General features: G+C 43.5%; 1 protein-coding gene across 1 annotated transcript in view; it reads right to left on the reverse strand.

Moving 5' to 3' along the window:
- hecw2b (HECT, C2 and WW domain containing E3 ubiquitin protein ligase 2b) overlaps positions 1-12,944 on the reverse strand; it is a 33,920-nt gene extending 20,976 nt beyond the window's left edge. The window contains exons 1-5 of the mRNA XM_086036564.1: positions 12,461-12,944; positions 5,090-5,227; positions 3,015-3,789; positions 1,083-1,190; positions 415-509 (exon numbers count right to left, since the gene is read on the reverse strand). Of these exons, the coding sequence (XP_085892690.1) occupies positions 415-509; positions 1,083-1,190; positions 3,015-3,390 (579 nt within the window). The 5' untranslated portion in view covers positions 3,391-3,789; positions 5,090-5,227; positions 12,461-12,944. The remainder of the gene's footprint in view (positions 1-414; positions 510-1,082; positions 1,191-3,014; positions 3,790-5,089; positions 5,228-12,460) is intronic.
- Between the last annotated feature and the right edge of the window lie 76 nt (positions 12,945-13,020).

The raw sequence follows: 13,020 nt of genomic DNA on the forward strand, positions 1-13,020 counted from the left end.
AGTTGCAATATCTTGGATGGACAGGCGCATCGGTGCAGAGTCTGCATTGGTCATTTGTGGTGAAGAAGGCACTGACCCGAAATGGGAAGCGCTTGATTTACCGCTCAATCAACCCTGTTTCGAATGTCCTTTGGACACTCCCTGGCGAGATGTCCCGCGGGGGCATGCCCAAGCGGAGAAGTCCCTGGGGAAGCCTCCGTGGTGAGACAATCTCTCGGCTGACCTGGGAACACTTTGGCACCCCCCCCCACCCCCCAGGAAGAGCTGGACAGAGCTCAGGCTGCTGTCCCCACAACCCAATTACGTGAAAGACCGACGCATATTGTAGCGTTCAAAGCAACGGTGCCAGTGCCACCCTCCACAGCGACACTTTTAGAAGGACATGTGAGAACTAGTAAGGGAAAACGGCTGTACCGTCACTCCGGGGTTCTTGACGGTGATGCAAGGTGTTGTTGCTCTTAGTGCTCCACTCACACCGTGATAGTATTTGAAGCAGATCTTAGTCTCATCTGCGGAGAGACAATTCACAATCATTCACACGTGCTGAGTTGATTTCATCGTTAGCGTCATTTAATCTGGTGAGATAAATGTATACGTTAGACTTCTCTTAAAAACATTTCACTCGCTCTATAGTCCATTCAGGTCTATTGAGTCATCATCGCAGAGCATCATTACTGACCACTTTTCTTTTCTGAAGGCTAGTTCGACTTTAATTTGACCCCAAGTCTGCCGTATAGAATGGAGTGCTGTATAAAGAAGGCTCACTTAACACTAATTTTATACTATGGCAGAGGTCGCTAGCCTTTTGGAAATTGAGAGCTACTTCTTGGCTGTGTCCGTTTCATACACACTTCCGGAATAACAAATTTGCTCAAATTCGTTTAGGTAAATCACCTCCTCATCGTCACCGGTTTAACTCTATGGTTTGGTCATACCCTACCATACTGACCTTTGAACTACACAACTAAAAAAAAAAAAAAAAAAAAATTGCTTTTGACACCAAAGCAAATGTGATTCAAAAAGGAATAGCAACATCTCAGTAACCCCATATACAGTTTAGCTACTTTTATAAAGGTACTCACAGTCCATAAAGTAGGGCCCCGCCTCCAGTTTCCACACAATCTGGCCTCGCTGAGTGCCATTCACGCCGCGGTTCTTGGAGTCCCACACATTGGCGACGCATGTCTCATCTAGAGAACACATAAACATCTGGATGAATGGCAGTTTTTATCTCCAATTAGATGCCACTTAGCTCGGCTTTCTGCTAGCAATTTGATTTTGCTCCGAGATGATGTGACTAATATGCTACAGTGTTCGAATTTGGCTTTCCAAAATGAGCAAATTACTTCAGATTCCTCCAACCAGTGTCAAACAAGGAAAATTGAAAATATAACTACTTAATAGTCCATGCATCTTCACACCAGTCACTATATAGTAGTATATATATATACATACACACATTTTATTTTGATACAGGAAAACAAACAACTTAGGTCAGACTAATCATTCGGAAACCTCCGCTTTACACACACACACACACACACACACAAACACGCCCGCACAGTCAGCTCTATTGCCCTCTGTCAGGTCACCATCAATAAAGAGCTTTGTAGCTGACAGCTGAAATGTGTAGCTGTCACAGCGGTTAACATCACACATAGGTCAGACGGGATGACGGCTCCAGTGCAACCGGCTGGAGGGACCGCCAAGCCATAGACAGCCCTCATCCTTTGGCGCAAACCCAAACGGAACTCTTCTCTTTCGTTACGGTCTGGATCAATGCTACCCAAGTGCCCCCGGGAGTGTGTGGCGGAATGGAGCTCACCTTTGACCAGCGTTCTTGCCTTTGTGACATCGGGACATTTTTCAAGTCCAGTTTCCATAATAGGAATTAGCTGAGCTGGGCAGTCCGCTTAGCCGACGGACCGTCCGTCCGCCTATGATGACGGACGCCCATTTTGTCGGCGATAAGCAATAAACGGGATATTTTTTTTTAAAAAGGATGGATTAAGCATAAGCGGAAGTGGATTTTCGCCCTTGGATGTTATCGTCTACAATCTGACATTCATGATTATTGTTTCGTTTGATGCAGGTCAGTTTGCTGCTTGATTGGTGTATTTTACATCAGGCATGTTTTTGGTCAGCTAATGGCTAATGGGATAGACGGATCGATGGATAGACGGATCAAAATTTAGCGGTAGATGGTCGCAGTTTGTAGTCGGAAACGTTAACGGAAGCCCGTTTAAAATCATAGGCGGACCTGCCCATAGGCAGGTACTATTTTTTTCCGGCCGGACAAAATGGCGAATAAACGGACGGCGGAAGGCGATAAATGGATGGTGAATTTTTTGTAAAATGCCGAGCTCTGGCAACTTTGACATTTTTAGCAAATGCGACTTTTCTACGCTGCTCTGCAGTACACCAACTTCAACATGTTATAACTACACAAATGAAACACACAAGTTTCCTGATTTATGACACTGTGGGTTTTTTTTTCATGGCACTTACAAAAAGTCTAAGTGGCAGTTAACCGACGACACTAACGCCAATGTATCCCAATGGCCCCTGGTGTAATATGATTTATGATATGATAATTCCTCCACAAACAAACTAGATGATTCAGTTCATTAAATGAGCAGATTTGCAATTTGTCAAACTCTTATTTTTTTTGCTAAAAAGAACAAATACAGTGAATGCAAAATATCTGTGGCAACTAAGGACTGAGCCCTGCTGAGAGTAGTAAAAATCTGCAGATACTTCATGGCCCCCCCCCACAAAAAAAGGTTTATACTGTAGTATGACTGCCTATAGATACCACAAGATGGTGTCAAATGACTACTTTTGTCTAAATAAAGCCCATCAACGCACTTCAGCACCAAGATGCCACCAAGTGGAGCACGAAACTAGATTTGTGAATGCCAAACGGAATTATTATTCATTCATTCTGAACTGCTTATCCTTTGGAAAGTTTAGGTCACACCTCCTAAAGTTACTCATTCTCTGCGTTTGCTCACCAATGTGGTACAGTCCTATCCAGTCCGTGGCGTCCACTTCCTCCTTGATGTCCCACGAAATGACGAGGTGCCCATGCCCGAGGATAAGCTGGTACGTCGACGCCGTTAGTGAGGACCGGCTCTCTGACGTCACGAGATCAGTGTCGCTATTGGCCCGCTGTAGCCCTACCCCCGCCACTTCTGTCTCGGCCCCCGACGCCAAGCCCGACGTTGCGGGGGGGGGGGAGCCCGACAGGCTGTGGATGTTTTCCGTCCCCGTCGTGTACGGCCGGCCATGAGGGTTACGGCGCCTCACCGCCATCAGGTGTTCCCGGGCGCTGCCGTTGGTGCCCGCTGAGGATGGTGAGGGGGAGGAGGAAGAGGTGGCTGTTGCCATAGTTATCACAGCATCGCGGGCTGTGAGCAGAGGCTGCTGCTGAGTGTGAAGATTATGGCGGTGATGAGGAAGGTGTTGAGGGGAGGGGGCGCGTGGGGTTAACGGTGGCGAGCAGGTGGAAGGAAATGGAAGGAAATCAAAAGAAAGCAGAGAAACAAATGGCAGTTATGAGTAGGGGTGGGGGGGGGGGGGTCAGGGAAAATCAAGTGTTCTGTCCAAGGCACTTTAAAATTTCTAGATATCCTCGCCGCGCATTTCCTTGGCTGCAATGCTTCAGTGTTCCATATCTTGTGGTTGGAGGTATAACGAGGCAAGTCAGTATTAGTCTTTGTTGTTCGTGTGTTTCCCCTTATTACTATTCTCTTTGGGGACGGGGGCAGGTAGAGGGCTGACGGAGACCTGTGAGGAAAGGAGCGGGAAGGATGAAAGAAGAAATGATGGTATTTTAATCACACTTTTTATATAACAATTTTATTTATAGAGCGCATTTCATAACAGCTAGAGCTGTGACAAAGCACTTTACAAACAATACAATAAATAGAATCAAAACAATGAAAGGCTGTGGTACATGTATGAATAAATATAGGTAGAAATAGATATAAAATATAAATGAGAATATAAATAAATAAAGCCAATCAATTGACATAAAACCCTCTATACAATTGACACCGGAAAAGAGGCGAAAATTTCAGGTCTGATCAAAAAGCCAGAGAAAAGAAATGTGTCTTCAACCGGGTTTGAAAAATGGCACAGTTGCCATAATACCTTCCCGAATTCTGTTCAAATCTAGTTGTCCATCATAAAAATGATACAATGTCACGGTTCTTTCTTGAGTTCATTCATTCCAGACGTGTTAGTATTCAATCAGTCTGAGCCAATTTCCTAAACAGCCTCATGCTTGGACTATGTTTGAGATCATGACGTTTATTCCAAACCTTCACACCACTGACTGATATGCACGTTCTCTTCGCGGTTAGTTTGAACACTCCTGGTTCTGAAGTTCAGCTTTCCCTTGTAGTTTTGATTCTACTAGATCAAGAAGTTATAGGAGGCAGGCATTTATAAATAAAGTGTCACCATGGAAACCTGCCTTATGAACCATTCTGATTGCTCCTTTCTGGAGTGAGCATTACGGTTGGAGTGAAGATTTGTAGGCCTTCTCTCATGCGTTCGTACGGTAATTCAAATACTGCAAAACAAGTAGACTATATAAAATATGTAGAGCTTTGTAATTCAAGAAATGATTTTGCTTTGCTAAGGACTGAAATACTTCCGGATGGTTTGGGGTTTCGCGCCGAACAACGCACTTCCGCATACAAGCACTTCCTGGACTACAAAGACCAGAATTCCTTGCGGTTGAGCAATGCGCATGCGCAGAGTGTCTCGATCGTGCCTGTTTGCGCGCCGGCAGTATCTTTGCCTTTTTCGCCTCTCCTCCTTCTCCAGCCACTTCTCAGCAGTGCAGCATCTTTTGCTTTTTATTATAATGTATTTTCGTTTTTTTTATATAAAGTATTTTGACATAAATTTCGACTTTAAAGGTGAAATCCGACATATACAGAATTTGTGTTCCATCGCCAGTATAGGAACGGAACTCGTTCGTAAAATGAGGACTCCCTGTATGTGCCAGTTATCAGTGGTCCGGAGCGATAACGCTGTTAGGTAACGCTAATCTGTGTCACACTTCAGCTGTACTTACCTTTTGGGTTTGATATGATAGTGCGTCCGTGTTATCAGGTGGCCGGACTCAGACCATCTCTTGAAAATGGTGGAACTTCTTACTTGGATGTTTAATTTCACACTTGATGGCTGGGCAGGCACTTCAGAGAACCAACTCCTTGGAAAAAAAGTAATTAAAGTCAATTTTCTGTATATATTTTTGAATGGCGACATATTATGAACTTTTTTCATAATGTTAACATTTTTCAGGAGGTCTTAAAGTCAACGCAAACATATTTTTTTTAAAGAATATGTTCTATGCAAGCCCACTAGTTGAAACAGGGCATTCTGATAAATATTGTGTTTGGGGAATAAGTGTTAATCCACTTGTTTTTAGCCATCTCTGGGGGCGGCCATTTTGTCTTCTGTCGACTGAAAATGACATCACAACTGCTCACGGCTCAGGTAACGACCAATCATGGCTGACCTGTTTTCTGAAGCTGAGCCGTGATTGGTCGTTACCTGAGCCCTGAGCAGTTGTGATGTCATTTTCAGTCGACAGAAGTGACAAAATGGCCGCCCCCTGAGATGGCTAAAAATGCCTGGATTTTGCTGCTTAATTTATATTCCACAAACGCAAAATTAATCAGAATGCCGTGTTTCAACAAGTGGGCCTGCTGGAACATATTTGTGATAAAAATATGTTTGGGTTGACTTCCGCTTTAATGTAAAATAAGCACAAGCCCCGACAAAAACAAATTGATTGCATTTTCCAGAGGTGGGCGTGTCAGTAGATTTTGCCGGTCCGTCATTCGTCATTTTCCATTTGCCGGGCCATCTGTCAGTCATCGTCAATCCATCATAATTTCAAGATGAACCAAACTATAATTCGTCATTGTTTGTTTTAACCGCGCTTCCGTCACCGCTAAATTACAGTTCGTTGCCGCTATTTTAGGACTGTCAGTAAATTTCACTGGTCCACCCGTCCGACAATCATCAGTCCGTCATCATTATCTTAACAACGTTCGAAGCAACCCTGATTTAACGCGAAACACGTGCGAAACGGGAGTTGGTCGGAGACGGACTGAGAATGTACGACCTGGTTAGTGACGATTTCAGTGACGGACGAAAACCTATTTCCGTCAACGCTTAGTCCGTCGCTTTTTCAAAGTATTGACGGAATGCCCACTTCTAGTATTTTCACGATTGATTTAGCTGTTACTTAAACCACCGAATGTGACTACAAAAAGTCACTGGAAAGCGATGTCTGCTACATCCACTCGGACCTTGATCGGGGCAAACGCTGACATGGCAACTCAATGCTCTACTTGAAATTTACAGCAAAGCAAGAGTGGAATTGGTGCAAATGATTCCTTCAATTGGACCCGCAATCCAATAGGGGAACCAGTGCTCTACTCTTGCGCTTGTTCATCCAATGAGATGGCCTATTGGAGCAATTATCGGAATGGAACATTGGTAATGATGTTAACATCCCCCGTTGGTTCCTGTGTCTGACAGAAGGTCTGCATTCACTCTCCAGATTGATTTCACTTTTCTACGGGGTGCTAATAAGCCACAATTGCCATCGTTCCGAACTTAAATGTTTATCGCATCGGTCCACTAGGCGTTTTTCAGTGCTGTACTCGTTGCTCTTCATCACTGTTACCAACTGTTAAAACCTATAAATATCATAGACATAAATATAATAGACATGGGGGACTCGAGTCGTATGACTTGATTCGAGTCAGACTCGAGTTGCTATTTTTAAGACATGGGAATGACTTGAATTGACTTGGGACTTGGCATCTAAGTGACTCGGCTTGACATCGAATTGAACTACATGACTTGACAAGTCGCCTTGTTTGTAGTTTTAAATCTGCATTTGGACACACTTTGACTTTTTAGGAAGGAAAGCAAGAAAGAAAGAAAAAAAACAAGGGGGTGTTTTTGATCATTCGCGCTAACCTGGAAACCCAGTGAGCGTCACTTGTTAGCGTGAAGTGGCAACGTAAACGCCAACAGCGTCGGAGTAACTCCGATCATCATTAATTGGAATCAATGGATTATTTTGTTCAATACAAAAATACGATGGAAAAAAAACGCATGGTTTGCACCTCACGCATTGAACAACAACGTCTAACTTCATTTGTCGTTACAAAATCCAGAGAAAGGTAAGCCAACTTTATAGGTTTGCGTTAGTGGGACCAGTAAAAAAATGTAATTGTGAACATTTAAGTACAGCTAAGTATCGTAACAAGGGGTGGAATAGTTTGTGAAAACTGTCCAAATCGTTCGTTTTGACTGTGGTGTTTACGTTCGCAAAGTTCCACCGGCTCCCTATTTAATAATGAGAGGGAGTGCTGTGCACTTTGAAAGTGGCTTCTATTCACTAAAAAATCGACGTCTTTGAATTCAAGGGTGATCGCTTTGATGAAACCAGGAAAAAGTCAAGAAGCAACTTGCAACGCACTTTGAAACAAACGTTGGAAGACGATAGAGACAATATATACAATACACTTTATTTATACTGCGCATTTCACGACAGCGACAGCTGTAACCAAGACGTTACATACAACAACAAAATAGCAATAATATAACAAGTGAAAGCAATAAATTCCTCGGCACTCGGAAACAATCAAAAAAATTGTTGACCAGTGTAATACAGCTGCACTTGTTGATAAGTGTGGAAAAATGTTGCCCGCAGAGCTTTTGCTGCGACTAATGGAATCATTCAAGTTATTTGATGAATCGTGTTATTTAATGTCATTTTCGACATGTGTCAATCCGAAGAGCCAGCATCGTAGTGTGAGATTCAAGGGTCTGAATTGTCCATAGGTGTGAATGTCAAAGCAAATGGCTCCTTGTCTATATTTGCCCCGTGATTGGCCGGCAACAAGTCCGGCATGTGCTCCACCTCTCACACAAAGTCAGCTGTGATAAACTCCGGCTCAACCCAAATGAAGACGAGAGCAGAAAATGGGATTTATCTCGCATACGTCATTTTTGACGACAAGAATGAAGGGCCAACCTATGCTATTTCGTAGCCTAACGCAAATAAAGAATAAACGAATAGAAGTAATTCTTGCCTCAGTCTAAATATTTAATTTTTAAAAAGGCTCATGATGCACGTGTAAGAACTCCATTGATGTCTTGGCTGCATCATCGAAGTAAATAGCTTCACAAACTACATAGTGCGGTGCCTCAAACATGCAGTGAGCCCAATTGTGGGAGCAGTCTAACCATGTGAGCGGCACCAGCATCGAGTCTGTGGGTTATTTATAAATGGTGCGACTTGGTAACTAAAAATAGACTTAAGTGCAAAACCGAGCCAGGCTCTTTTTTGCGAAACAATATTCACTGCAGAGTAAGCTTTTGCCTGTATAGTACGGCATCTGGGGGTGTGCGCGTACTCACGCGCACACACACACACATGCATGTGTTTCCGATTAAAAAAAAACAAAACAAATGTTTTTGCGGTCGGGAGATGTTTTTATCCTTTGGATTCCAGCAAGAAAAAAAAAAACAAGCTTATAAACGCTATGCAACTTCTAAGCGAGTTGCAGGCGAGGGGTGATCGAGGGCCACATTACCGAATTGTAAAAAGTGTCACATCTTACATGTATTGAAAAAAAAAAAAAAATGAAAATATCCCCGCAATGTGACCTATTTGCGGCCAGTCTGGAATGTGACACAAACTCTGCTCGGCTTTACCAACACAGTAAAGCTTCTTGGTAGTTCTGAAGAACTGGAAGGGGATTGGAGAAGGACAAAAGCAGGCGACTTTCTGACCCGATGAGCCAAACCAACGAGACTTGACAGCGCTGTGTGCGTACTGACGACGCTCCAAGACAGGGGTCTCAAACCCCGGCTCTCGAGGGCCGCTTTCGTGCATGTTTTCCGCCTCTCCCCTGCCGCAGCGCACCAGATTCAAATGATGATCGTTACCGGGCTCAGACTTGCTGATGAGCTGATTATTTGAATCAGGTGCGTTCGCAGGATAGCGGACCTCGAGGACCGCAGTTTGAGACAAACCTGCTGCAAAACACGCCGACTGTACTGCATGTCCACCACAAAAACATACATTGGGCACGGAGCCTTGCGTCGCCGTTAAAATTTTGTGATATAGTAACGCTATCAATAGGTCATGCTATAAAGCAGCCGTGGCTAAAGTTGGCTAGTTTACGGCAGGGGCGGCCACTTGCTAGCGAGGCGCGCTTGAAGACAGATGTGGAGCATATACTGTACATCAACAGTAGCGAGTGATCGGACATTGTGCGTGCCAGCAGCCAATCAGAGTCCATCTTTTCTTAAGGTTAGAAAAAAAACAAGAAGTAAATGATGAGCGTACGCGCAGTGAAACGCACAGCTGATGAGTAGCCATGACTTGGCGTTATCGTCCCAAGATGAAACTATTTGCGTTCCTAAGATCGTTCCTCACCCTCGCTTGTGTGGCGGTATCTTCAAAGTGATGTTGAATCATTTGAACAAGTACCCACCCCCAGCAAAAATTGGTTGAAAAGGCGTAGAAAAGACGTCACTTGTGCCCGTTCAAAAAAGGTCCGAACTTGGTTGAAAAGTGAAAGGTGAAAAAACCCGTCATTTTCATGTCGTTGAAAAGACATCCTTTTACAGTCTAAATTTGGTTGAAAAGTGAAAGGTGAAAAGACGTCATTTTCATGTTGTTGAAAAGACGTAGAAAAGACGTCACTTGTGTCCGTTCAAAAAACATCCGAACTTGGTTGAAAAGTGAAAGGTGAAAAAACCCGTCATTTTCATGTCGTTGAAAAGACATCCTTTTACAGTCTAAATTTGGTTGAAAAGTGAAAGGTGAAAAGACGTCATTTTCATGTTGTTGAAAAGACATAGAAAAGACGTCACTTGTGCCCGTTCCAAAAACATCCGAACTTAGTTGAAAAGTGAAAGGTGAAAAAAAACGTCATTTTCATGTCGTCGAAAAGACATCTTTTTACAGTCTAAATTTGGTTGAAAAGTGAAAGGTGAAAAGACGTCATTTTCATGTTGTTGAAAAGACGTCTTTGAAAAGACATCCTTTTACAGTCTAAATTTGGTTGAAAAGTGAAAAACAGAGCTGGGCAATCCGTCCCAGAGCCAGACCGGACACATTTGGGGGAACAAAAAGAGGCTCGAGTGAGTAAGGGCGGGAGTGGATTTTAGTCCGGCTCACTAATCAGCCCTCATGTGTGTGACATAGTCACGAGGCAGCCAATCTCAACCTACTTGGTGATATGCGTATGTCAACATGGCAGGGAGGTCATTGCTTGTTGTGCGGTGCTCAGTCATGGTTTCATAAAGTAGAATGCATGTGTTTAAAATTGTGGCAAATTCATGTTTTTTGTGTCATGGCACTTTTTAGATATGAATTGAATGTATAAAACACCAACGTCAGTCTGCAAAGTGTGTCAGTGACAATCACTCTGATTGGCTGCCAGCCAGGAAGTCCATCCCCATTCAAAATGGTGCGCGGGGGTGTGACATATATTTTAAATATCTTGAATAAATGCCAATTAGGATAGCAAAGAAAAATGACATTTTCGAGACGATACTTTGTTAACATCATGCGTCATTTAAAGCAATACAACTTTATTTATATAGCGCATTTCACAACAGCTGCAACTGTAACAAAGAACTTTACATATTAAAAAAACAAAAACGTAATACAACAACAAACACAGCCCAAATTTAAACGACTATTTTTGGACTAAATTTGGACCACATTGGATGGGCTAAACACAACCCAGTTTTCAACGACTATTTTTGGATTCAATTTGGACCACATTGGTCGGGCTAAACACAACTCAAATTTAAACGACTATTTTTGGGCTAAATTTGGACTATGTTGAAGGGGCTATAACACTACCCAGTTTTCAACGACTATTTTCGGACTAAATTTGGACACATTTGGATGACCCAAACACAGCCCAATTTTCCAACAACTATTTCTGGGCTAAATCAAGTCTAAGACAGGCCAACCAGATTTAGCCCAAAATTCAACGTCCAGAAGACGTCTGGTGCTGGGTGGGTAGGACCCAATTAATGATGTGTAAAGCATGATAATGCAAGAGGGGTTTGCACACCCTGTCAACGTATCAGTAGCAATTTAGCTAACGGACCAAAGCAGCATTCAATCAAGTCATCATTTGATCACCAGTGACCACTGTAAACAACAGAGCTAATTGTAGATTAAAATCTATTTTGAGTGTTGTTAGCGCTGCTATTTTGCTGAAGTTGGATAATTTTTTTCTGTTACTATGCATTTTCAGAATTACGCTCGTGCACGTCAGTGAAGGCTGCGGCTCTGGGCAGAGTCCAGCGCGTGGGTGGGGGCATAAACGTTGAGACGTTAACAACAGCAATCTTCCCTCTTTATTTCTCACGAAAAGGTTCCAATCTGGAATATTTCCAAAATATCCCATCTTAACTTCACATACAATTTTCAATTGTTCATTTCCACCCCTTCGCAACCCTTTTTATGGGCCATGTAAAGTAAAGTTATAGTCTCCAGTGATTCACTAATTCCCAACCAGCGTGCGCAATCATCAGGCATGTCGGAACTTCACTTACTTAGTCGGAAAACGTAGTAAACGTGATGTGATCTGTTCATCAATCTATGCCAGCAACGGATAGTGACAGGCAAGCATCATGAAATGCTCTTCCACTAGATGGCACAAGTATCCACTGCTTGTGTCATTTTTGATTGGTGATGTGCCCGGGATCAATAAAGGTTGGGAAACACTGGTCTACAGGATGTCATGATTTGCAGAAAAGGATGGCAGACCCTACCGTAACTCCCATTACATATTCTATCTTGACACACTGAAAGACAATAGAGATTTGCCATTTGCTCAGGGGCTGCAATTTACAAATTAAGCCATGTTGTTGTAATGACACTATAGTAGGCATACAGTTCAATAAAGAACGCAACTTCGATTTTTTTTATGTATGATGATTCATTGCAATAGAGGGGAAAATACTTCAGGTGTATGGCTAGGTAAGATAAAATAAAAGGTATCTTTTAGACCCATCAAGTTCTCACAGGAGATGATGAGGAGGAGGAGGCTTTTGAGGAAGGAAATGTGAGCCGCCCAGTTGTTATTCTGGGATCAATATGGTAGTAGAAGCACAATACAGCTTACTGTCTTTGCACACGTAACCACACACACACACACGCACAAAAAAAAAATCAAGTTGGGCTTTTTTTTTGTAATTACACACTGTTAGAAATGTCACTCAACAGGCCTTTGATGCTACTTGCAACTGTGAGCCCATCACTGCATGAGCAGCCCAGAAAACAAAACAACAAAACCTTGAAATGGGTTTACATCATAAATCAAGAATCTCAAGTAAACAAGTCGAAAAAAGAACAAACCCGAAACAAACGACGTTTGCTCACCTTTGTTGTGGTGATTTCAACGCCCCTCCGCGTGACAAAATAGAGCCGCAAAAGTCCCTGACTGATGCACGACGGAGCCTCGCTCTGCCCCGGAGCTCAGCGACCTGTCAGCGGCGTCCAAGCAGCCAGCACCCGGGCGAGGCGCCGCCTCCCCCTCGAGGGTAGTCCGTCAAAAGCTACTCACTCGTTCGCCACACACACAAAAAAAAAAGACGACAAAACATGTCAGGTTGGAAGTCTCTCATCATGGCTGGTTGTCTCCCCCTCGACTCGTCACGGTGCAGCCAGCCAGGCTCATGTCTTATTTATTGGACTGGAGCTCCCTACATCCGGCGCCCCGTTTCCGCTGCGCTTTCCCGGCTTGCTCAGCGAAAATAAGACCCCGACGCGGCCATGTTTTCCTCGATTTTGGGATGAAAAGTGCAGACGAACAACTTTGAATGTTTTCGGCCCCGGTTGCAAGTGTGTTCTGTTCGATTTCAACGTCAAAAATAAAACCGCCCCCCTCTGTCATTCCCCACCCCTCATTGTGCATCACGTGGCCAGACGATGGTTCAGGC

This window comes from Filicampus tigris, chromosome 1, assembly GCF_054856515.1.
Source record: "Filicampus tigris isolate MCC_2025a chromosome 1, RoL_Ftig_1.0, whole genome shotgun sequence".
Taxonomy (NCBI): Eukaryota; Metazoa; Chordata; class Actinopteri; order Syngnathiformes; family Syngnathidae; genus Filicampus; species Filicampus tigris.